The 24100-nt window shown below is 37.5% G+C and overlaps 1 protein-coding gene across 1 annotated transcript in view; it reads left to right on the forward strand.

The window, feature by feature from the left end:
• Window positions 1-21916, forward strand: part of hbs1l (HBS1-like translational GTPase) — a 37962-nt gene extending 16046 nt beyond the window's left edge. Inside the window, exons 5-18 of the mRNA XM_041804776.1 lie at window positions 9005-9113; window positions 9248-9492; window positions 10366-10531; window positions 11132-11249; window positions 14462-14608; window positions 15637-15711; window positions 16389-16506; window positions 17563-17631; window positions 17726-17830; window positions 18323-18413; window positions 18684-18792; window positions 18880-18980; window positions 19175-19319; window positions 20987-21916. Of these exons, the coding sequence (XP_041660710.1) occupies window positions 9005-9113; window positions 9248-9492; window positions 10366-10531; window positions 11132-11249; window positions 14462-14608; window positions 15637-15711; window positions 16389-16506; window positions 17563-17631; window positions 17726-17830; window positions 18323-18413; window positions 18684-18792; window positions 18880-18980; window positions 19175-19319; window positions 20987-20998 (1610 nt within the window). The 3' untranslated portion in view covers window positions 20999-21916. The remainder of the gene's footprint in view (window positions 1-9004; window positions 9114-9247; window positions 9493-10365; window positions 10532-11131; window positions 11250-14461; window positions 14609-15636; window positions 15712-16388; window positions 16507-17562; window positions 17632-17725; window positions 17831-18322; window positions 18414-18683; window positions 18793-18879; window positions 18981-19174; window positions 19320-20986) is intronic.
• The last annotated feature ends 2184 nt before the right edge of the window (window positions 21917-24100 follow it).

Genomic DNA, 24100 nt, shown 5'->3' on the forward strand with positions numbered 1-24100 from the left:
ATGTTGCCCCAGGCAAGCAGAGAAAAAAAGTATTGGAAAAGTCTGTTGGTTGTCGAGTTGTTTCAGTCTTTTGATGGAGTAGCGTGTCCGGTAGTGAAAAAGTGGGTTGTTTGGTGCCTGAGACCTTGGGGGTGTTTGATTGGGTGTCCCTGTCTGTTTCACCTCAGGTTAAAAAGTAGAGGTAAGGATATAAAAACCCTGTAGGTACCTGTAAGTGATGGCTTGTTGTGTAGATTTGTAGTGGGTTTTTTTTCTTCTTCTTTTTGGTATATTTTTATTAACCTTTTGAGAATTAATCTGCTCTTATTATCACAGCTGATGTTTGAAATTAGGGCTGCCACCATGAATGCATTGATTTGAATGTAAATAAAGTCCATAATTAGTGCGTTGATATTTTTTATTGCATAATCACATACTTAATAGTTCTTTTGTTACACTTTCTGGTACGCTGCAATGTCTCCCTGCAGCCAAAGTAATGTAAAATAAAGATGGCACCTCATTGGCTCATTTCAGATGAAAGATCTCTCAGACAGATCAGTGGACAAACCAAAAGTCATCCACCCTTTCTGTTATCAAACATTTACCTTTTTACTGTCCCCTTATTTTACTTTTCAATACAAAAGTGCTCTTTGCTGTGGGTAAATTCATGTCATAATCTTGGCTCTCCCAAAGTTCCTAATTTTCTTTCAAAATAAAAGCAGGTCTGTATTCAAACAGGAAGTCCTTAGTTTATGACACTACAAAAATAAAAACAGAAAAAAAACAGCTTTAAATGCAAAAGAGTGAAATCTGAGTATTTACCATAAAGAAAATAACATATCAATAGGAGTGTAATGGTTCACAAAGGACACAGTTCGGTTTGTACCTTGGTTTTGGGGTGATGGTTCGGTATGGCTTCAGTTCATCGGTAAAAAAGGGACATAAAGTTCCAGATTTTTAAACTAACATAAGTGCAACCTCTACTTTATTCCATCTAGTGTTATTTAGAACTATCAGTGAAAGTTGGTTCAGCCTGTGATATAAAAAACATGACAAAAAAAAGAGGAAAAACAAAAAAATATGCAAAAGGATAAGCGAAACAGAACTATCTCATAATTTGAAAGAATGAGAATAAATGCAATGTGAAAAATAAACGTGTTTAGAGAAATATATCTTATGATTTTTGGAGTGTGCTGTTGTGGCACCATTGGTGGTAAAAGCTGGTGCAGTGGTTATTCATGCTAAATCCTGGCTCGTGTTTATCAGTGAAGGACTACTGACCTGTGTATGTAAACACAGGATGGGACGTTGCAATGGAATCGGAGCAAAGCACTTCATGAATGGTCCATGTATAGTCTTTAAAATGTATTGGCAATGGTAATATCTTTAGCCCTCTCTGCCGGCACATCTGGAGGCTTTTTTAAAACAGCACAGACATGAGAAGAGGGAGAAGAAGCAGACGGATCTCACTTCTTTGCTTCACCTGCAGAGGGGGCATAGAGGGACATCTAACTTTTCTTCTCTGTATGTTTTGTTTTGGCAACTCCTTCCTCTTCTTCGTTTGTTGTTTAGTAGCAGTTAGCAAGCACTTATAAACATTACAGCCACCTGTATTAGTGCAGGGTTTCCGCGGGGCATTAAAAAGCATTAATAGTCATTAAATCGATTTTGCGAAAATTAAGGCCTTAAATGGCATTAAAAATCCTTAAATTTGATTGTCGGTGGCATTAAAAATTCTTTCTGTAGTTTTCCCAGAAAGCCCAGTCCATTTTTTTCTTATTTCTGGCACATTTTAGACTCAAGTGGAATGTTTTTTTCCTCTCGTCATGCGCAATTGTGTGCGTCTGAAGCGCAAACTGCTACTCTCCGCCATGGTGAGAGACTGACCTGCTGCAGCTCTAACAGACGGGGCAGGCTCAGAGCACACGCAGTCCAGGTGTTATTATGTTGGAGAGGAGTGCTGCTATAATCCCAAGTTTTATTTTAAGGCACGTAGGCTAGACGAAGGTAAAAACGTGTACTAGCTTACTCCGTTAGCCTCGTCCTTTCCAATTACGCACTGACGGTCGCAGTGAATTGGCTGTCAGTGAGAGGACAAAGCGCTCAGTCTGCGCTAACTTCTGATTAAAGATTGATGTATAAAACGATGCATTTTTTTTCTCCACTAATATCGTAGCTGCTGCTGTTTAGTTAACAAGACAATCCGCGTCTGAATGAAGCATACAGGTCTGATATGACACGGACAGACAAACAGCAGTGTACGAGGGAGAGATGAGAGAGAGAGACAGGAGCCCCCACTGCATAAACTTTGTATGTATTGTTAGGGTAAAGACGTGATTTGGAGATAGTTTTTTTAATTACCGTTGAACTACAATAAATCTGATGTTGTGCTTACACTGTAAGACAGTAAAGAGCGTCTGTTCATTTGCATTAGCTCTATAAACATCAGACCCCAGTGTGATAGTACAATATGGACCAAACTCTAACAGTGTTTAATGAATTTCTACTAATGTTACAGATAGTTTCCTATTACTCTGAGTATCAGTAAATATATAAGGGGTGTCCAAACTATGGCCTGTGGGCCAACTGTGGCCCTTGGTCCTTTTGAATTGGCCTGCAAGGAATCCATTAAAAAGGCCCACATAAGAACATAAAACTTTACTATATTTCTTAGTTTGACTAGGAACGCACAATGTTGGGGTTTATACAATATGGGGATATTTACAAATTAAATTTAGCTGACATCAGTACCAATATAAAAATGTAGATTAGACCTAACACCTCAGTCCTTGAAACACATTTTAAGGATGAACAAAGAAACATACTTCAGTCTCTAGAACACACCAAAGTTTAAGTTATACGGATGAACACAGAAAAAGACTTCTGCTGTCTTTCAGTCCTGCCAAAAGTAGAAAAAAAAGATAAAAACAATACATCTGTGATTGACTGTTTGCTTTGGTAGACATTATTTAGGGCTGTAATTTAGGCTGTTCTGGCTTTGTTTTACAAGTACATTCACTTACTAAGCATATATTTTGGTTACATGTTGGTTTTAGAGATATAACAAACATATATTGTGCTACAGTTTTTGTTTTCTGTGCTACAAGATTGTCAACCTCTGTAGCACCAGTGCTATGGGCAAAAAAAGTTAACGTACAGCCCTGCAATGAACTGAAAAACACTGAGACAGAGACGGAAGCAAAAACTAATGGACTAAGGCACATGCCTTAAAGGGGAACTAATGGTCACCTTCCAGTGTAATATAAGTTCTCTCTCAGCTCCACAAGTTCTGATATGTTTAAGATGAGATATTTGTAGTGACAGTTTTCATATAAAAATCATCTTTTACAAAAATCGAACCTGTGTAATTTTTCTTTAGTTCACAGTCATGGCATTAAAATTTTTACAGTATAGCATTAAAATGGCATTAAAAAGCATTAAATTTGACTGGCTGATTTCTGCAGAAACCCTGTAGTGGGTATAATACTTATCACATCTGCTTGCTTTTTTCAATGCTTTAGACGCAGTTGTGCTGTGATGACATGTATTTAACTGTGACCCCTGAACTGGTGGATACAAACACTGCTACCCCCTTAGTGATTGTCTATAGAGAGATTATTCAAGACAAAAAATCACAAGCCCTTGACATCCCTAGTGCTGTTAAACTGCATCAGTCACAATCAGCACACTTTTGATAGGCCACTACACGACTCCCTGTAGCCACAATGATGTATAATAATGCCACCACTGCTCGATTATGTTTCATTTCATCTTAAAACCTTGTGTTACCCTTTCTCTTATTTCATTTTCCATTCATAACAAGTTCCTTTTTCTGAGGTGATATTCATGTCATAATCTTCAACCCATAGACTTCAGCCAACCCAAAGTTCCTTGTTTTCTTTCAAAATAAAAGCAAATCTAATGGGAAATCCAAACAGTTGCCTTAGTATAAGAGAGATTAAAAATTAAGTTCTGAGCTTTATCATGATTAGAAATCATAATACCAGGACCATGCTTACTAAAGTAAATTGGAAGCGGGAAGGTTGTAAAAACTTTCTATATTTCATTCAACCTTTTTTGTTTTTATCCCAAGAAATCATTGAGAGCATGCCCTCATTTTCAATGATATTGAGCGTACACCTAAGAGGTCTACAGTGGACCACATCCTGGCATTTCGGGTCCTCACTGAGCACTTTCAGAAATTCAATAGAGGGTTGCCTGCAGCCTGTTTTGACTCTCGGAAGGTGTACGACTCGGTGAGTAAAGATGCCCTCTGGAGGATTCTGGAGCTCCGCGGCATCCCAAGTTTGCTCATCCAGCTGATATCTGGCCTGTTTTCTGGTCCAGAGAGTGCTGTGAAGTGTGGTGGCTCCACCTCTGACTTCTTACCAGTTGATTCTGGGGTGAGGCAGGGGTGTGTCTTAGCCTCTACGCTCTTCAGTACTTGTATGGATGGGATAATGTGATGGGTAACATGGCAGTGAACAGTGGAGTATCATTTGTTGATGCTATGATTGCTGGGGAGACTGTAGATGTCCTTGGAGGAGGCTGAAACATTGGGAATGCATGTCCTTCTGGGCCAAAACAATGATCGAGGCAGTTGAAATGCCTTGGAAGTTGCCATTGAATCTGTATCTGTGTGGGATGAGAGCGTGGGAGTTGTAGAGCAGTTTACCTACCTTGGCAGCGTAATCCACCGATCTGCTGGGGGGTGGTCCGTAAGCATTCTCGTCCCCAATGAAATGTTTTTCCATGGAATGAGCATCAGCCAATCACTTGATTGTGATGATAAGTGATCATGGTTCTAATTTTAAAAAAGACATTATATATGATGACATTCACATCTTGCAGTTGAGGGTGACCATCCTACTTTTTCATGTATAACAGTGGTGAGTGAAGTAACTGTTGTTGATAATGACTCTGAGGGCTGAGTGAATACTTAAAAATGATGGAGTTTTGTTATGAAAATACTTTAGCATATCAAAAGTTCATATCTTGAGTGATTGTCATCCAAACTGCCTCAAGCAAAACGAAAGGGTGCTGTCTAAAGAGCACAAATACTGAAATGTTGGCAGTGTATTTGTGCAGGTTACCGTGCACAGGAATTTCCTACATTTTTTGGTGATTAGACACAAGAAACTACTCCATGTTAGGAGCCTAAGTCTTCTGTTTTTGTAGCTTCAGTATTGGAAAAGTAATTGTCATCATTGCTTATAACCCACATCGTTTTACTGTTAGAACCTCCTATTGTGACAACCCCAGGCTGATGTCTTCTGTTTGACAGTCAGTAGAAACCTAATTGTCATTGTCTTTAGGATGAGAAAAGCCCCTCAGCTGCAGGAAGAGCCAAAAAATCCCCAGAGAGTTTTTTCCATCACATGTTGCTTGATGGACAGTAATAATGCATCTATCAGTGGTGACAATGGGGTTAAACATTCAAACCTTTTCATTCAGAGTGCATTTTCTGCAACCACCCTTCAACTTCAAGTGCAGAACCAAAAATGTTTAAATATTTCTGTGTAGAAATTTGTTTTGCTTTCCTTAGCTTTAAAACTTGATAAGCTACACGCAACTCTTCCCAACTTTTAGCAGCTATGTGTCAAGCGTGGGAATAAGCATTATGTAAATCTGACTACTTGAAGAAAATGAATAAGAGAAAAGTTTTTGGTGAACTGCCTTGCTTGTGTATCAGTGTTTCAGAATGAGAGGGACTTTTTTTCTTCAAGGCAGAACGAGTCATTCAGAGAAAGCTTGGTTAGAGAAAGTCCATTAATAATTCTGTTGAATCACGCCTTCTTTCCTCACATTCTCCCTCCGGGTATTTTTTATGATGAATAAACTGCATGAAGCATACAGGGGATTGGTAGGGTTTATAAAATGCATATTAATAAAGAAAAATCTTCAACATTAAAAGACAAACATTGGCGTAAAACAAACTATTATGCCTTATTTTTCTTGCTTGAAAGAAAGTTTATCCATCTTTTAAAATATCCTAAAAATGCTATCTTTTTGTTTGTGTGTGTTTATCTCCCGCTCTGCATTGTACTGAGGTGACACCTTATCGAAAGATTCATTCTGTGAAGTGCTGCATCACACTGCTCTATTTACGTGCAGGCAGGAGGCAACGGCCACTTCTGAAATTAACCCTTTCTTAACCAGGATGTCACTGCCACACACCATGCACACAGATGCACACTAAGAGAGCAGTAGGCTTAGCTGTGCAGCCTAGTCTAAATGAATCAGAATCAGGTTGATATGACTGGGACTGGTGGCCATTTAGGACTGGGATGACAAAGCAATGACCTCAACAAGTCTCATGAATACTGAATATGAACAACCTGTCAGGGACATGGAGGCTCAATTTGTTGCATCACATCCCTACACTTAAAATGTATAATCCTCACAATCCTAACTTTGACCAGCAAGCAGTCATTGTTATGGTGAAGAAACATCCTGTAGATGTCTTAACCAGTGTGATGGTACCTTACGCTGCTGAATAAGCTATCCTGGTACGTTTATGTGTCGTGTAATTTTATTGAACATCAAGGTCATGATCTTTGAGATATTACAAGTAGATCTTCAACACAACGTGCATTAGATCAAACTGAGTAGCTCTCACCCCTTCAGTTGTCAGTATGAGCAAGATAGACTGTTGAAAATTTGTCTTATACTTTTATTCGGTGTTCCAGTTTTATTCTGGTGTTTCATTTAAAAAGAGAAAATTTTCAATTTCATTTCAATTTTCATGACTTTAGTTTTTCTTGTGCAAAATGGTATAAGAAATTATTCTGTGACTAATGAAATCTTCATGACATAAAAATGTGGGATTTAATTGACACCAACAGTGTAATAGCTGATTTTTATTTTGTTCTTTTTCACTTCAACCTTTAAGTTTTACTTTTACCATAAAGGTCAATGTCCTGAGACCCTGCATGTTTCTTTGAGGACATTACATTTTCGGCTTTCTTGCAACATAGTAGTAAATTCTGATGGTAGGATTTTTGAGAAAATCGTGTCAAATCTCAATAAAAAAATGTTATTGAAATGTTTAGGTTTCATTTTATTAGATTTTCAATCAACAAAAAATGATTTAGGCAGTATCTTAAATATGTTGACCATTGGAATGTGGGCGGATTTATATATATATATATATATATATATATATATATATATATATATATATATATATATATATATATTTTTTTTTTTATTGGATATTTTGGGAGGATGTCCAGTTTTCCATGAATGTTTTGGGGAATTTGTTTGGAAGTTTTTTGATTCTCTGTGGAATTTGGAAGGAATTAATTTTAAACTTTTTGAAATTTGATTGAAAATTTTGGCTGGAATTTTATCATTATTTTTAAAAATTATTATTATTTTTTTCCCACCAATGTTCTAGACATTGTCTCAGAAATATGTTGGCCATGGAAATTTGGAGAATTCATTTTGTATATATTTTCTATTTGATTTGAAATTATGGGGGGAGTGCCCTTTGAAATTTTTGATAGTTATCCATGGATGTTTTAAGGAATTTGATTGGTGTTTTGGGGAATTTGCTCAGAAATTTTCCTTAATTTCAAGTGGAATTTTGTTTGAATTTATCTGTAAACTTTCTGAAATTTGATTGGAAATTTTTGGTGGAATTTCATGGAATTTGGGGGGTTTTGTTCTTTATATCTTCATGAAAATGTAGGTTTTTAATGGGATTTTTAAAAAAGATGTTAACAAAGTGCCACAGATTTTTTTGGTAACCTCTTGGGAATTGTAGGGAATGTGGGTGTATTTTTATGTTTTGGAACTCTCTAATAAGTTTTTCTATTTTTTAAATATTTATTTTTTCCTTTATTTGAGAGCTAGGACAGTGGTGGAGTCAGAAACAGGGATGAGAGAATGGAGGATGCAATAAAAGAGCCACAGGCCCGACTTAAACACAGGCTACCATCGGTCCTGGGGCGTGACCTAACCACTAGGCCATCTGCGCTCCAAACTTTTAAACTTTTACAGGAAATTTAGTTCATACTTTGCCTTTACAAGTTCTGATGCTCTGTCATCATATAAAACAACACCACCATACGTCTTTTTAAATTTTTTCTTCATTGAAGAGTGCAACTTTTGCAATCATTCACTGTTTACAGTTTGGTCTTCGTGACAATGTCAAATACAGAAATGATCCAACACAGTGGAGGAAAAAGAAAAAAGTAGTGGTACTCCCACTCTTCATTATTTTCATTATTATTTTTCACCACTGTATGTTTCTTGATGACTGACACCATTTCTTACTAGTTCCTGCGTGCTGGCTGACTCACAGCCAAAGTGTAGGGCCTTCTGGAAACGTGTTGTGCTGTTTACAAGTTTGTCACAGAGCAGCTATACAGTATGTAGCACTTTAAAAACATAGTCTTTGTAAAAAATGAAAAGAAAAAAAAGTATATTTTTTGTGTTGTGCTGAGAGATAAGCCTGTTGGCTTCATATACAGACCCCCTTTTTTGGTCCTGTTTCACCTAAATAAGTAGGAGAAAGTAAAAATGCATTCCAAACAATAGCCTGGGTCTAAGGAGGTTAAAAGCAGTCATTACTTGAAAAAATTCTTAAATTTGTACAAACACATAGTAAAATGTAAATATTTGAATAAAGGAAAATAAAAAATGAAATCCTCAGGATATGCATTTAATTCCTCTCCTTCCCTCCTTTTGACTGACCCAAGGCCGTCTTCCACTAGCTTAAATGTTGGTAGAATTAAATTATTTCAATTGTAAAATAAATTTGAGTCATTTTGCTTCGGTGAATTTGTGCAGGAAAAGGTCGGTGACCACTGATCTAAGCAGTGTTTCAGAAATCTGTTGACCTTGGTCATTTTGAATTAATATTTTCAGTGATTTGGAGTCTTGTCCTGATTGAAGAAAATCAGAAATTGTATGATTAAAGGGCATTTATGTGCACATTTTAAACTGGAAAAAATCTAGCATCCTCCCTAGTGATATTTTCTGTCAAAAAGTGTACAGTAATGTCCTCTTTTCCTTTCAGCTAAAAGCAGAGATGTGTCTCAGAATAAGCTGGACTCTGAAGTTGTACCTAAAGTGGCTCGAATGACTGTTTCTGGCAAGAAGCAGACCATGGGCTTTGATGTTCCAAGGTAACACTCTCTCATAAAACTGCTGAACTTTAAAGCTCTGTCTCGGTCTGTTTTCAGGATTTTAGCTGTTGATGTGCATACTGAGGATTTTAAAACCAAGGTGTGTTTCATTTCGATCCATATTCTCTCCTCAGCACAGGGGAGAATGGCGTTGTCACCGCCTCTGTGCGTCGAGTTGGCAGCCCAGAGGAAGCAACGCCAACCTCAGAGGCCACCACGAAACGTCCTGAGACTCCATCCAAAGGGTCAAATGGAGATGAACCCACCACGGTTCCCACTCCAGGGCGGTCCTCTGGAAAGGCCCGACAGTCGATCAACATCAAGGCTGAACTGGAGAAGAGGCAGGGCGGCAAACCTCTGTTAAACCTGGTGGTTATAGGTAGGAAGAAAATACACTTATAGCTCTTAGACTGCCCTAAAGTTATTTTAATCCAGAGAGTAAGCAGTTGCAAGGAATGCTAAATCAGATTCTGCACATGAAATGTTAAAAAATCTGCTCTTCAATTGGTGCAAGATCATTAATTAAGTTTAAGTCTTGACATTTTTGACCTACAATGTGGGAAAAAAATGTTCAAAGAATTGATTTTGAAGACCTTTCAACATGAGACTGTTATCTTGCTCAAATGTTTGTTTCATAATTTGTCCTCCTCCAAAACCATTTTTAAATTTCAACACAGCATGTAAAAGTCACCAAAGTGCCTTAGACATACAATCGCATGTTCCCATCAGTACTTCTGCAAATTTAGCCATTATCTGTAATACCAGGCAGTAAACTAATATTTTTCAGTCAACCTGTTTTATGCACCTGTTAAAGTGTAATTACAGGAAATGAGTTGATCTGCCGATCAGCAAAGTTGCTCAATCATATTTGCTCATTCTCGTTTACATCAGAAAAAGTGACTCGGTAGTTTCAGAAGTAAAGATGTTTCTAGTTTCCCACAGTCTGTGAAACCTTTCGTTTTTACCATGCTCCCCCCCCCTCAGCCTCAATCCTTGTTCCCATTTCTGTCCACCTCCCTCCCCTAGAGTAATTCTAGTTCTTTCCTGGTCCTGTCTGGGGTTATGTCTTATCTTCTCTCTCCACAGTACCTGTGTTATCACCCGTGCTTTTTTCTTCCTCTTTTCCTGCCTCTCTTCATCTCTCTTTGGTGTCTTGTATCGCTGGACACCCTCTGAGCCTTTTTTTCCTTTTTTTTCTCTTTCATTTTACTTTCACAAATCCAAGGAACTATTGTGTTTTTCTTCTTTGCAGGTCACGTGGATGCTGGTAAAAGCACACTGATGGGCCACCTTCTTTATCTGCTGGGCAACGTTAATAAGCGCACCATGCACAAATATGAGCAGGAATCCAAGAAGGCGGGAAAAGCTTCCTTTGCTTATGCTTGGGTTTTGGATGAAACTGGCGAGGAGAGGGACAGGTAGATATAAACACAACCAATAAATAGGCACTGACAGGGAAATTCCCTTCTGTCCCCCTTCACAATGAGGGCAGAGATCTACTTACCAAATTCCTTCCCCTCTGCTCTGTGCCTTACATGAAATCTTGAAACTTTCCAGTGAATTGTGTACTAATTACAGAAATGAATTTAGATAATCTGCTTTGTTGATTTGAAAAAATAATAGTGGCATATTTTCCTTATAAATACCATTTGTAGTGTACACACACACACAAAAAAAATCTCAAGTTCCTTTTCCACTCTATTATTGTTCGACTAAATCGGAAGCGAAATATACCAGAAACAGAAACTGATTTGGGTGGGAAACGATATTCACCTATCACTAACTTCTGTAGTAAATATGCAATACTTAGTGCCTCACCCACCAGAAGACGTGCTCTTTAACTGAAATGACCCAGACTTTATAGCTTCCTCTCACAGTGCAGGATTGTCTGGCAGCTCAGGAGTCAGTTGTAGTGTTTTCACTTATTTAACCTGAAAGAATTACACATTACAGATGCATTTTTCAACAAGCACAAAAGACTAAAGAATAATGCCTGTATTTATTTGTGTTTGCTGCAGAGGTGTGACAATGGATGTGGGCATGACCAAGTTTGAGACAAACTCTAAGGTGGTGACGTTAATGGATGCACCGGGACACAAAGACTTCATCCCCAACATGATTACAGGAGCTGCACAGGTAAAGTGTGTATAGGATCAACAGAGCCTACACAGTCCATTTAAGCCAACAGAGTGAGTGGTGTACCCCTTGATACAAAAGTTCCCACGTCCTTATATTGCTTTCCCAGTTCTAGTTTAAAATAGGTTTTATTACAAAAATTTAAGCATGTACAAGTCAAAGGCATCACTCCTGGATTCTTTAAAATACATAAGGGTATACCCCAGGGTTTCGTCCCAGGACCTCTATTAATTTACAATTTCTTCGCATACATTTGTCAGAATTGGCCTTTTGCAAATGTACACTTCATATGCTTTTGAAACCATTATATATTCTGCCAGCTCTTACCAGTATCAGACTCTTTTTTGAAGCCCTTCTGATATTGCACAACACATTCATTGGTAGTGTGATGGGTTCTGTGTTATTGCTCAAGGACTCTTTATCCCTTATTCAGTTGTTTAATTTCTCATTTTCAGAAATTACTTTTCCAGTTTATAAAGTAATGCTTTATCTGATTATAAATCAGGTTTGAAAATGTTTTTTTACAAACATCAGAGTGTATATAGGTCAAAAGCATCACTCCCAGACCCTTCAGCAAACATAGGGTATACCCCAGGGTTTTGTCCAAGGACCACTATTAATGCAGTCTCTATGCATAAAATGGTTGGAATTGGCCTTCTGTAAATGTTCACTTCATATGCTTTTGATACCGTTATATATTTTCTGCCAGCCCTAAGCAGTACCAAGCTTTTTGTCAACTTTTCCAATATTTCACAACTCATTTATGGGCAGAATGACCGGATTTGTATCATTACTCAGTCACTCATATCCCTTATTTCCTGGTTTCATTGCGCAGATTCAGCAATTGCTTTTCCAGTTTATAAAATAAAACCCCATCTGATTATCAAGGTTTTATTACAAAGATTTAAGCGTGTAAAAGTCAAAGCCATCAGTTCTGGTCCCTTTAGAAATTTAAGGGTAAACTGCAAGGTTTTGTCCTAGGACTGCTATCAGTTTACAACATCAAGTTCAGCAGTTGATGAGATGCTGAGGCAGGGGATTATTTCCAGAGTAATTGTTGCTGTTTTACACCCCTGTCTGAAATCAAAATGCCTGTTTTAGCCATGCATGGATTTTAATGACAAATTGCATTTGATACTGTCAATCACGAAGCATTCAGTTTTATGCAAATTTTGGGGCCTCATTCACCGTAGCTTTCTGTGTGCCAAATAGTTGGCCATAATTGTTCCCCTGTAGACTGACTTTTTGGCATGTTTTCATTTGTAAAGCACTAAATTACTCACTCCTTTCCCACCTACACAAAGGTATCCACTCAAAAAGTACAGCAAGGTACAGTGTCTATTCTAAAACAGACATTCATGATTACTCTTACTTTCTATCCTACACATGTACCATGGACTGATAAATCAGGCTCTTGAATTTGCCACCATTGCAGAATGATGGGACAGTGAGTCACTTTGGGTGTTATTTCAAGGTGGACAGGGGGATTAAGAGAAACACAATAACTTTTAATGCTTCGGCTCAATTATTAGTCTCCATGTGATTCAAGACAAGACAGTGGGTCTCAGCTGTGTCCTTATGCAGTGCTCTGTTATCTGTCTGGTTACTGTATTGAGCTGCTTGTCTGAAACTGTGCCTAATGTAAATGCTGCCTAGGATATCCGGGATCTTATTTCATATTTTTTGTTATTACAGTTTTTTCCTGGTTCATATCTTAGTAGGGTTTGTTCATATCGAATTAAGTCGAAATATTTTTTCTTCAAATTTTTAATTTTCATGAAACACAGTGGACCTTCAAGGAACTTAGAGAGACAAAATGTTGAAGCTTATCTTTTCATAAGAGATGCCCTTTCCCCTTATTTTATGATGCTTATAATAGTGTTGATTTTGTCCAGAAATTTACCAGATAAAATCAGGGATCCTGCAGATCCTTAAAAAGTCTTAAATTAGAAATTTTGAATTTAAGGCCAGTGAGTGGAATTTTAAAAGGCACTTTGACTTAGATGTGTCTCTATCCAGGCTTTGTTTTCTACCTACATTTATTTAAATTTAATCATTCTTTTTGGGTATATGGTTGTTGTATATGTTACGATAAATATCATTATACCATATATTGATACATTAAATTGGGCGGAAATAATCAAATGTAGGTTTGTATGGCCAAAAAAACTCTTTTTCCTATATCAGTTGGCATTTCATTAACAGTGCATTAAACCACATAATTCAGCTCTGTCCGGTGAACTGAGAAATTTCACATGCCTTTCATGTTTGACCATTGGCTGCACAAAAAAGGGTGTTTATTTTTTTATCAGCTCAGGTCTTTAAAAGTCTTAAATTTTTTTTGTTATAAGTGTGTAGGAACCCTGAAAATAGAAGTTTCTTCCAATACCTCTAAATCAATTATCCAACTGCATTTATTTGTTAAACATTAATGATGGTCTTAATAGTGTTATTAATTATCTGTGGACTCTGCAAACCTCTGCTTATTAAAACAGTTTTTTCCTCTTCGTATACCCTCAACCCTCCACACCTGTCAGCACGAATCTAAATAACTTTTGTGGTTTTGGGTGTTGCTGTCAGAAGATGTTTTTGTATATATGGGTGTGCTTCTTCGTCTCTGTTTTGAGCCATCTATGTAATTTCTCTTTTTACTAAATGACTTTCATTACATCCAGCCTAATCATGTAGTGACTCAGGGGTTCCTGTTGAAAGCAAATGACTATGTCAGCCAATCAAATACACCAAGGTGTAAGTGAATATTTTTCAGCCAGAAAATCTTACTGGCATAGTGATTTTGGTCTTGTTAAAATCACTGCTGCCTGAATTATAAGACTTTAATTTCTTTAAGTTAGTATGATTTACAATGAAATGTAATTTAATTAGGTAAATGATGATTGTACTTATTAATAAAGGACTAGAATAGAATCAAAGTTTACCAAGGTTATTTTAATAAACTTTAGAACTTTACTATTAAGTTGTTGAATCTTTTAGGATCAGTTGGAATGGGACGCTTCCTCAGTGGTTTTAAATTGAGAAATTTATTGTGCTAGAAATGCTGTCAAACATTACAAACACAGTTCACCCTGACAGCTGTTTCATCTTTATGCAGTTAAGCTCTTAATTTTCCTCCTTTTGTCTGACTTTACACTGGAAAGTGTCCCTGTAGAACCAGATGCATTAAGTTCATATCACCCCCTTGGTTCTCTCTTCAGGCTGACGTGGCGGTGCTTGTGGTGGATGCCAGCAGAGGAGAGTTTGAGGCTGGCTTTGAGGCTGGCGGTCAGACCAGAGAGCATGCTCTGTTGGTGCGCTCGCTTGGTGTCACCCAGCTGGCTGTAGCTGTCAACAAGATGGACCAGGTCAGTGCTGCAACACTTCAATCAAAAAAAAGGGATGTTTTTAGGACTGCAGACATACAAGTTCAGCACTACCTGCATGGGAATAGTATTACCTGTGGCCTCTGATTATTTATAGATTAGCCCCCTGACGTCAGTGTTTGGTGCAGTACATTTGCCTGCGATAAATGATGTCTGTAATGTACTTGAATTTACTGACATTTCTGAATGAAAACATAATGATGAAGCATGGCTACAGCAGTGAAAACACTGTAAATTTAATTTCTACGTTTGAATGATAAGTTAAGTAAAATAGTCATTATGAACATAACATAAAGTTAACTGTCAGAAAAGCACTATTAATTACTTACTAGTATATGTGTCAAAATTAATAATTTCCTATTCAGCCTCAGTTTTTCCATAAGAAAAATGGGCAGAAAAGTTGCACGGTCTGCAAAAAAGACACATTTACCACCCTAAATTATAGAGATGCCAATTCGCACGGGATTAGTATTAGCTGTGGACCTCTGTGTGTGCTGAAATATGGTAGGTAATTTCCATGGAATTTTTATACTGCAAATTACAGACATGGTTGATTTGCACAGGATTAAAACACATCCCATACGATTATCACTAATTACCAGAGATCCCCAAGCAGTACAAATCCCATGTGAATACAACTTTTGTCTTTCCCAGCAGAACATACCGAGATCTGCTTGGTGTTACAATAAGTAAAAAAGATTTCCACTTTCTAAAGATCTAATCATTCATCATCAATTCTTACTTAACTTTTATAGACATTATCTTGTCAGTAGCACATCATTATTTTTTGATCTGTTGCTATATGAACCCTTTTGTTATTTTCTGCTCTTCCTGAAAGTTAAGACTTCAAACCTTTCAGCAGGGGAGAAGGAAGCCTTGGGGACATGCCTTCAATTCTGCTGTTGTTTTTAGCCTTTACAAATCTGCATTTTGCTGACAAATTTCACTTTAAAAGCTGTGCTGAAGGGGAAACTTTGTGTGTTTTTCCCTGTTGTGTGTGTACAAATCAGGTAAACTGGCAACAAGAGCGTTTCCAAGAAATTACTTCCAAACTTGGCCACTTTCTCAAACAGGCTGGGTTTAAGGTGAGTGCTCCCTTTTTTGCCACCAGACATCTGATGATAATCACTCTTTATCCATATCAGTATTTCATGTTTTGTTATAGAAAGTATTCACCCCCTTGGGTGTTTTATACTTTTATTCATTTTCTAAATCAATTTTGCTCAACATAATTTGGCTTTTTGACTGAAAATGAGAAAACCCTCTTTAATGTCAAAGTGAAAACAGATTTCTACAAAGTAATGTAAGTTAAAATATATAAGGTAAAATGAGTGATTGCATGAAAACCAGCCAGACCTCAATCCAATAGAGAATTTGGCTGGAATTGAAAAGGGCTGTTCATGTACAATCCCTGTGCAACCTGACAGAGCTTGAGCGGTATTTTAGTGTCCAGATGTGCAAGTCTGATTGAGACCTATCCACACACACTCAGCGCTGTGATTGCAGCCAAAGGTGCATCTACTAAATACTGGCTTGAAGGGGGGATACAGTCACTTATTTTACATTACGTATTTTTATTTGATTGACATCCCTTTGTAGAAATCTGTTTTCATTTTGACCATGACCATGATTGATTTATAAAATCAATAAAAGACTAATACTTCCGAGGGCATGAATATTTTTGTAGACTCTGTACATGCAGCAGAGACAATGAATTTTTGAGCTTCTTTCTTTAAAATCGAATGTCTTTATGTTTTCCCAGGACTCTGATGTTTTTTATATCCCTACCAGCGGCCTGTCAGGAGAGAACCTCACCACCAGGAGTTCAGTGTCTGAGCTCACCTCGTGGTTCTCTGGTCCTAGCCTGCTGGAACAGATCGGTAATGATTGCTGACAGGATCCAAACTACAAAGCTTTTACTGCCTTATGACACTCAAACATAAAATTTCACATTTCATTTCACATTCACATTCACATTTCTTCCTTCTACATCATTCATCCCCCATTGGTCCACACATTCAAACAGTTATTAGTATGAAAATTAACTGTATCGCTTAAGTATGGTTTCAATGTATATTTTAAAAAGGATGGGAAGAGAACATTTTTGAGTAACCTTGCTGTCTTTAAAAACCACTTGCAGTCATGGAGGTTTCACTGTAATGGAAAAACCCTGCAGCTTCAGAACTGCTGCAGTGGTTTCCCTCTGAACTGAAACGCAGCTAACTTCAGTGACAAGTGACTTACAAAACATTAAACAGTGTTTATTCTATATTAAAGGTAGGTTGACATCTAAAACAAGTTAACCTATAAAGAAAAAAATGTATTTTAACGAAGTCTTGAGGGCAGCTCCAGAGAATCTCCCCATGGGTTTCAACTGATAATGAGCAGATAAAAAATCTTGAAAAAGTCATCCATGATGAAAGATATCATATGTAGCCAAATCTTGCTAAAACTGTAGCCTAAGCAGCCCAGGCTTCTGAACATATATGTTCACAGGGAAGAAATGTTTCCATTAATGTTTCCATTCTGTCAGTTGTAAATATCTGTCAATATTTGATAGTATTTTATCAAGATGAACCCTTCATCATGAATTTTATTGCAGCATAACATAATTATTGAATGATACTGAAATCACAGCTCTGGAGTTGATTTTTGATGTTATGAATAATATTTCAGGCTGACTCCCTGTAGACGGAAATGTAGAAGTACAGTTTCTACAGAATTTTGCTTGCGTGTTTCAAGCATCTCTTGCCCTGTCATCAGGCTGCCGATCATCTGGATCACATGCCCTTTCAGACACTGTGGCGTATGAACCATAGTTCCGGGGAATATGATTCACCAACAGACTTCCATCATGTGAATGGACATATATACCCTTCATGTATCCTTCCTCTTTTTAAATCCTGTCTCTTCCGTCTCTTCCGTCTCTGTTGAAGATGCCTTCAAAGCCCCTCAAAGGTCCGTAGACAAGCCTTTCAGGCTGTGCGTCTCAGATGTATTCAAAGGTAAAAGCCTCTCATACTGTGTACGTGAAGTCATCTTATAGCCCTCTTTTTTTATCTTTATTAAGAGCTTGAACATGTTGCATTTTCTTCCCAGACCAGGGTTCAGGTTTCTGTGTCACGGGAAAGATTGAGGCGGGTTACATTCAGACAGGAGACAGAATCCTCGCCATGCCACCAAATGAGACCTGCACGGTCAAAGGTACGCACAGTGCTGCCACTCTGGTGTGACTGTCAACTTTAGCTCGTCAGCTTTTTATTTTCACATCTCTAGCAGGACATTTTCTTTGATGATGATGGTTAAAAAATGCACTCAAACCCTGATAAAGCTTACTGATAAAAAGGGCAGTTTAGGGTCATATCAAGAGTGGCTGGATTGTCTTTAATGCTAAAAACCGTTCTTATGCCTATGGTCTCCTACATTAAAAAATGATTGATTTAAACTGTCAGCAGTATCCTCTGAGGATCATTATAAGTTTTGAAATTATGCTGCACTACAGTATCAAGCATCATTAAATGGATTCTTTTGCCGTGCTCTGTTAAGCTGTAAGGAAGTGTGTCAGCTCTCAGCACTGCTGTTTCTATTTGCATCTGTCTTTCTATCTAAATGTGGGTGACAGTTGATAGACTTTTGATGAACACTGCCATCGTGTGGCAGCTGGGTAAAATGCATGCTGTCTCATTTGTCCTGTAGGTATCACTCTGCATGATGAAGCTCTGGACTGGGCTGCAGCAGGAGACCATGTGAGCTTGACAGTGACTGGCATGGACATCATTAAGATCAAGTAAGCTTAATAAATGATCATGTAAACATGTTTTAATGATTTCCTAACTGGTTATGATACAAACTAAAGTTATTGCTGGTGTTTCTTCAAGAGATACAAAAACAGGCAGCACCATCAGCAACAACACAAATTATTTCTGTAACCAAAACCAAAGCACCTCTCAGATAGCGTGATACAACAGGCTGCTGTGTGCTTGTTTTACATTTTCTGCCCAGCATGTTTGGTTTTGTATGTTTGTTTCTAAAATCAGTAATAACTCTTTCCTTTCAGTGTGGGCTGTGTGTTCTGCAATCCCAAAGAGCCCATCAGAGTCTGTACTCGATTCAGAGCCAGAGTTCTCCTCTTTAACATCGAGGTCCCAATCACACAAGGCTTCCCAGTAAGATAACATTCACACACACATGCTACTGGTGGTTTTGTTTGTTACACATATATGCAGTCTTAAACTCGTGCATGTTTGTTGTAGGTATTGCTGCATTACCAAACAGTGAGTGAGCCTGCCACCATTAGGAAACTTATTAGTGTTTTACATAAGAGCAGTGGAGAAGTCCTAAAGAAGAAGCCAAAGTAAGTGGTATTCAGTCTTCTATGTAGTATAATGTTACTTATAATGTATAATATTGTATAATAAAATGTTGTAAATATAGAAAACACGCTAAATATGTCCTCTAAATAATGCTGGAGAATCTTAGTTTATCTTACCGTTAAAATGTAAGTGAATGTGCTATTGTACATCTTCTTTTTGTCTTTTCCCTGTTAAGGTGTTTGAGTAAAGGTATGAATGCCGTGGTGGAGATCCAGACTCAAAGGCCTGTTTCATTAGAACTATACAAGGATTACAAGGAGTTAGGCCGCTTCATGCTGCGATATGTCGGCTCCACCATTGCTGCAGGGGTTGTCACAGAGGTAAATGCTGCTGTCTTCAGGATAGTATCACATAGTCGTACAGATTAATTGAAAATAATTAAAACTATTATCCTGTTGCTGTTATATACCTTTTTATTTATGTTTTATACCTCAGTGTTTAGCATTATATGAAGTAATTACAGAGGTGGGCACAGTTAGTTAAAAATGTCTTTATTACCCATTAATCAGTGAACAAAGACTTTGACAGCAGCGAATCAGTTACTGCTGTTGATAATTTACTGAAGTCAATTGTGGGGTTTCCATCTACCCTGTGTTTAGATATACAGTGGCTTTCAGGGGAGCCCCATTTTCACGGCGTTCCAAGTCATATGTACCGATCATACATATGTAAGTGTAGCAGGGTCAGTGTTAGAGTTAACAGTCATTCTGCCACTTTTGCAGCAGGGAGTTAATGTTGTCAGTAATCTGCCGTGTATGCACGATAACTAAAGTGTTGTGCAATGAGTTAAATCATAGAAAATCTGAGCAAAAAAAAAAAATGTTAAAAAAACAGACGATCACAGGAAAAACAAATCTTTTGGGGAAAAAAAAGACAACTCACTGATAAGTTCAGGTACCTGCATAATTATGGGCTTTATTTCCGTGCAGTGCTGCAATACGTGAATGACCACGGCAGGAATAGATGCTTGGATGAAAATTTTGAATTTATTATTTAATGAACAAGTAAACAAACAAAATTGAAATATTTATGCTATTAGTTTTATAGTTTGGTAAACTAAATGTTCATGAAATAGAATAATAATAGAGCTCCCCCTAAACCTTGCATTTAAGGCTTTCAGGGGAGCTCGTGCCATTTTCAGGGAAGCTGAGCTCTTCTTAGCTCTCCAGAAATTCAAATTTTGTATCTACCAGTTTTTATGTGCATTTTTCATTTTCCTTTAAAAAAATGTTGCCAGAAGGTGGCATTGCACAGTTTATCAAAATTTCAAATATGAATGTATGTGTTATGATAGTTTGAAAAGTTTATGATGATATGTGCAAGACCATATACATATATATATATATATATATATATATACATACATATACATAGACCTTCTTAGTGCATGCTAAGTTTCAGTCTCAAAAACTTTCTGTTTTTCCAAAAAGATACAAATTTGAGGGCTCGCCACAGCCACGCTCTTTGATTAATGATAAAGTCCTGAATAGCTGTTCATCGTCAATGTCTCATGAACACTCTGGGAGGAGTTTGAAAAGTTATAACCCCTGGAAATGGGGTCATAACTTTCCCAGTTTTTACTCATTTATTCAAAATGGTGGATTTCATGTTGGAGTTGGAAATGTGGTCTCATCATGTTTTTATAGATCTTCCCAAGACACTTCTGCTCTCAAAAAGAAGGTTCCTTTAAAATCTGTTAGTAGATGCAATTAAGGCAATCTGGAAATTGTTTTTTTTAGCTTAGGCCCTCAAATGCTCAAAGAATGAAATAAAACTAAAAAAATGGATGATTTAAGCAGTTTCATATACAGTAGGTCCTTGCACTGCTTGGTGCTCAGGTCCTAATCAACAGATTGATGGACATGTTCCCAGCTGTGGTGATTAATTCTAAGAGAGACTGATTAAGCTTGTTAAATTACTTGGCACATTTTTTTCAGATACCTGAACTGTTGTTTTTTTCTCCTGCTTTTGTGTTTCCTCTCTGCAGATCAAAGAATGACGAGCCTCCTTATGGACACAGACAAATTCAGATGTTGCTCTGCACCCAGCTTGCAGCTTAAGACAAAGTGCAATTCTTCCAAAAACTCAAAACATCACATTCATCCATCAATCTCTCTGTTGAGAGCTGCTTCACCTGCCGGCTTTGAACACTAATGGCAAGAAACCAAACTCACAACGAAACACCAAGCAGCCTCCTCCACGAAAAGGGATATTACCCAGAAACCCCTACTTCAGATTTCTCGCACTAGTTAGTAAAATCTTGTCACTTTCAATTTGATCAACACAAATCAATATAAAATGACTCTAAGGGACGATCCTGCCATGCTTAGATGTCTACAGTAAAGCAGTCTCACTGCCTGCTGATCATTTTTCTTGAATGAAAAAAGGAATCCTGGTGGATTATGTCAGCATAGCTGTTGTATGAGGCTGAAATTTGCTCTCTTTGCTGCAAAAAACAATTAACAATAACAGTTTACATAACAAAATATATATAATGAGGATCTCCTTGAAAAAGCTGCTCACCTGAAATGACTTTTTAAGATTTAGAAATGAATGAAAGTTATGCTACACCTTACAGGATTTGGTGTAATTTTAACATAGTTTGCATCTTGAGTTGCTCAGCCAAGGATACAAACTGATCTTGAATGAGTCATCTGTGAACAAAAAAAGTGAAACCTAAAATCAGCTCCATCATGAAGAAGAGAGAGAATTATAATTAATGTTTACAGCTGATCAAAAGCTAGAAATGTGTCCAGAGTTTGGCACAACAGTACATTTTGAGGTGCTGGACTGTGTTTTTGCTTGTATCAGAGACAAAGTGAAGATGGAGTTTTGAAAGGGCTTTTTTTTTCTTCTCCATGTGTAAAAATTGAACATGTTGGTTTAAGGGAGATGAAAAATGAACATCTGAAACATGTGGCTTTGAGTTTTTGTTTTCATCAGTTGTTGATTTTTGAAGAATGGAATTAATCCCAACTGTTCCTTATTAGGTAAAGTAAAAAAAAAATAAGTCAAATTCTCTTATTCCTTCTTCTTAAAAGTGACTGCTAATGTGTTTATTAACTCAATTACAAGGGTTAGATTATTTCAGACATTTGAGGACATACTTTTCCAATTTTGGAAATGCAATAATGACCATTTCTTACTTCTTTTGTAGCCCAAGTAACTTGTAAATGATCAAGAATCATCAGATAAATCAAAAGTGAAAGTTGCAGCTTGAAGTGTCACTCCATATTCATGCAGTCTCAACAGTGGAAATGTGCTTACAACAGAGACAGGGGTTTTATTTCTGGAAAGCACCTCAAAACACACCTTATTTTTCTGTGGCTAAAGGCTCAAAGAAAGCAAAATGTTAAGGCTTAAAATACTGTCCTACAACACATGTTTCCATGTCTGGCTGTGGATTGGTGAGTATAAAATAAATTCATGTAGGTGTGATGCACACAGTCACTCATTTCTGTTGTCAGTATTGTTTGGATTTTAGGAAGACTGGGGACAATAGCAGTAAAAGTGACAGATAAAGACAAACCATCAAAGGAAATCAGATGTGAATCAAGTGTAGAGTCAAATAAAGCTTTATGGTCTTATTTTTTACAGCTTTCATTTCCAGGTATTTACAGCTGGATCTGATACTGAACTTCAAGGATAGCACCTTATGTTTAACCCACCCATTTTTCATGTGAGCAAAAGTATTGGAACATGTGACTGACAGGTGTGTTTTGTTGCCCAGGTGTGTCCTATTACATTGATAGTGCTGAATGTCTAGACTCAGTTTCAGATTGGGTTTTTTTCCTGTGCAGACTACATTTATAGTTAGAGGTGTAACCAAACATGAAAACCAGAGAGCTGTCTATGGGTGAAAAACAAGCAACTGTGAAGCTGAGAGAGGGTGGAAAATCAATTGGAACCATTGCACAAACATTGGCCATAGCCAGTACAACTATCTGGAATGTCCCGAAGAAGAAACCACTGGTGTGCTTGGTAACAGCTGTGAATGGGTAGACCAAGGAAAACATCCGCTGTTGACAACAGAAACATTGTGAGAGCTGTAAAGAAAGACCGTAAAATAACCGTTAGTGACATCAGCAACAACCTCCAGAGTGCAGGAGTGAAGGTATCACCATCTACTGTTCACAGACTTCATGAACAAAAGTACAGAGGCTACACCAGAAGATGCTAACCACTTATTAGCAAAAAGAACAGGAAAGCCAGGCTGGAATTTGCCAAGAAGTACAGAGACGAGCCTCAAACATTCTGGGACAAAGTTTTATGGACTGATGAGACAAAGATGAACCTTTACCAAAGTGACAGAGAGACTAAAGTTTGCAGAAAGAAAGGTTCTGTTCATGATCCCAAACATACAAGCTCATCTGTGAAACACAGTGGAGATAATGTCATGGCTTCTTCTGGGACGGGTTCATTAATCTTCATTGGTGATGTAACACATGATGGCAGCACCAAAATGAGCCCAGAAGTCTACAGAAACATTTTAACTGCCAATTTTAAAAAAAGATGCAACCAAACGGATTGGGATCCTTCATCATGCAGCAAGATAATGACCCAAAACACACTGGTAAAACAACAAAGGAGTTCATCAGGGCCAAAAAGTGGAAGACTTTAGACTGGCCCAGTCAATCTCCAGACTTAAACCCTATAGAGCACGCATTTTATCTGCTAAAGAGGAGACTGAAGGGAGTAATCCCCAAAACAAAAAACATTTGAACAGGCTGCAGTGAAAGTCCGGAAAAGCATCACAAAAGAACAATGTGAAAGTTCGGTGATGCCAGCAGGTCACAGGTTTGATGCAGGTATAGCAAGTAAAGGATTTGCAATTAAAAATCAAGTCTTACTCACTTGAATCTATTTTAAGTCTCTCTGTTCCAATACTTTTGCTCATCTTAAAATGTGGTGTTCCATTACAAATAAAGCTATTTTATAAGTTGTGTATCAGATCCAGATGTAAATAACTGGAAATAAAAGCTGAAATGTTGATCTCTTGTCTCAAATTCATCTTTTTGTGTCAAACCCAAATGTTTTCAGTTTGCAGCAAAAAAAAATTGTCGGTTATCTATGAATTAAAATGGCTTTCTAGTTGTACACT

Source organism: Cheilinus undulatus, linkage group 14, assembly GCF_018320785.1.
Source record: "Cheilinus undulatus linkage group 14, ASM1832078v1, whole genome shotgun sequence".
NCBI classification, from domain to species: Eukaryota; Metazoa; Chordata; class Actinopteri; order Labriformes; family Labridae; genus Cheilinus; species Cheilinus undulatus.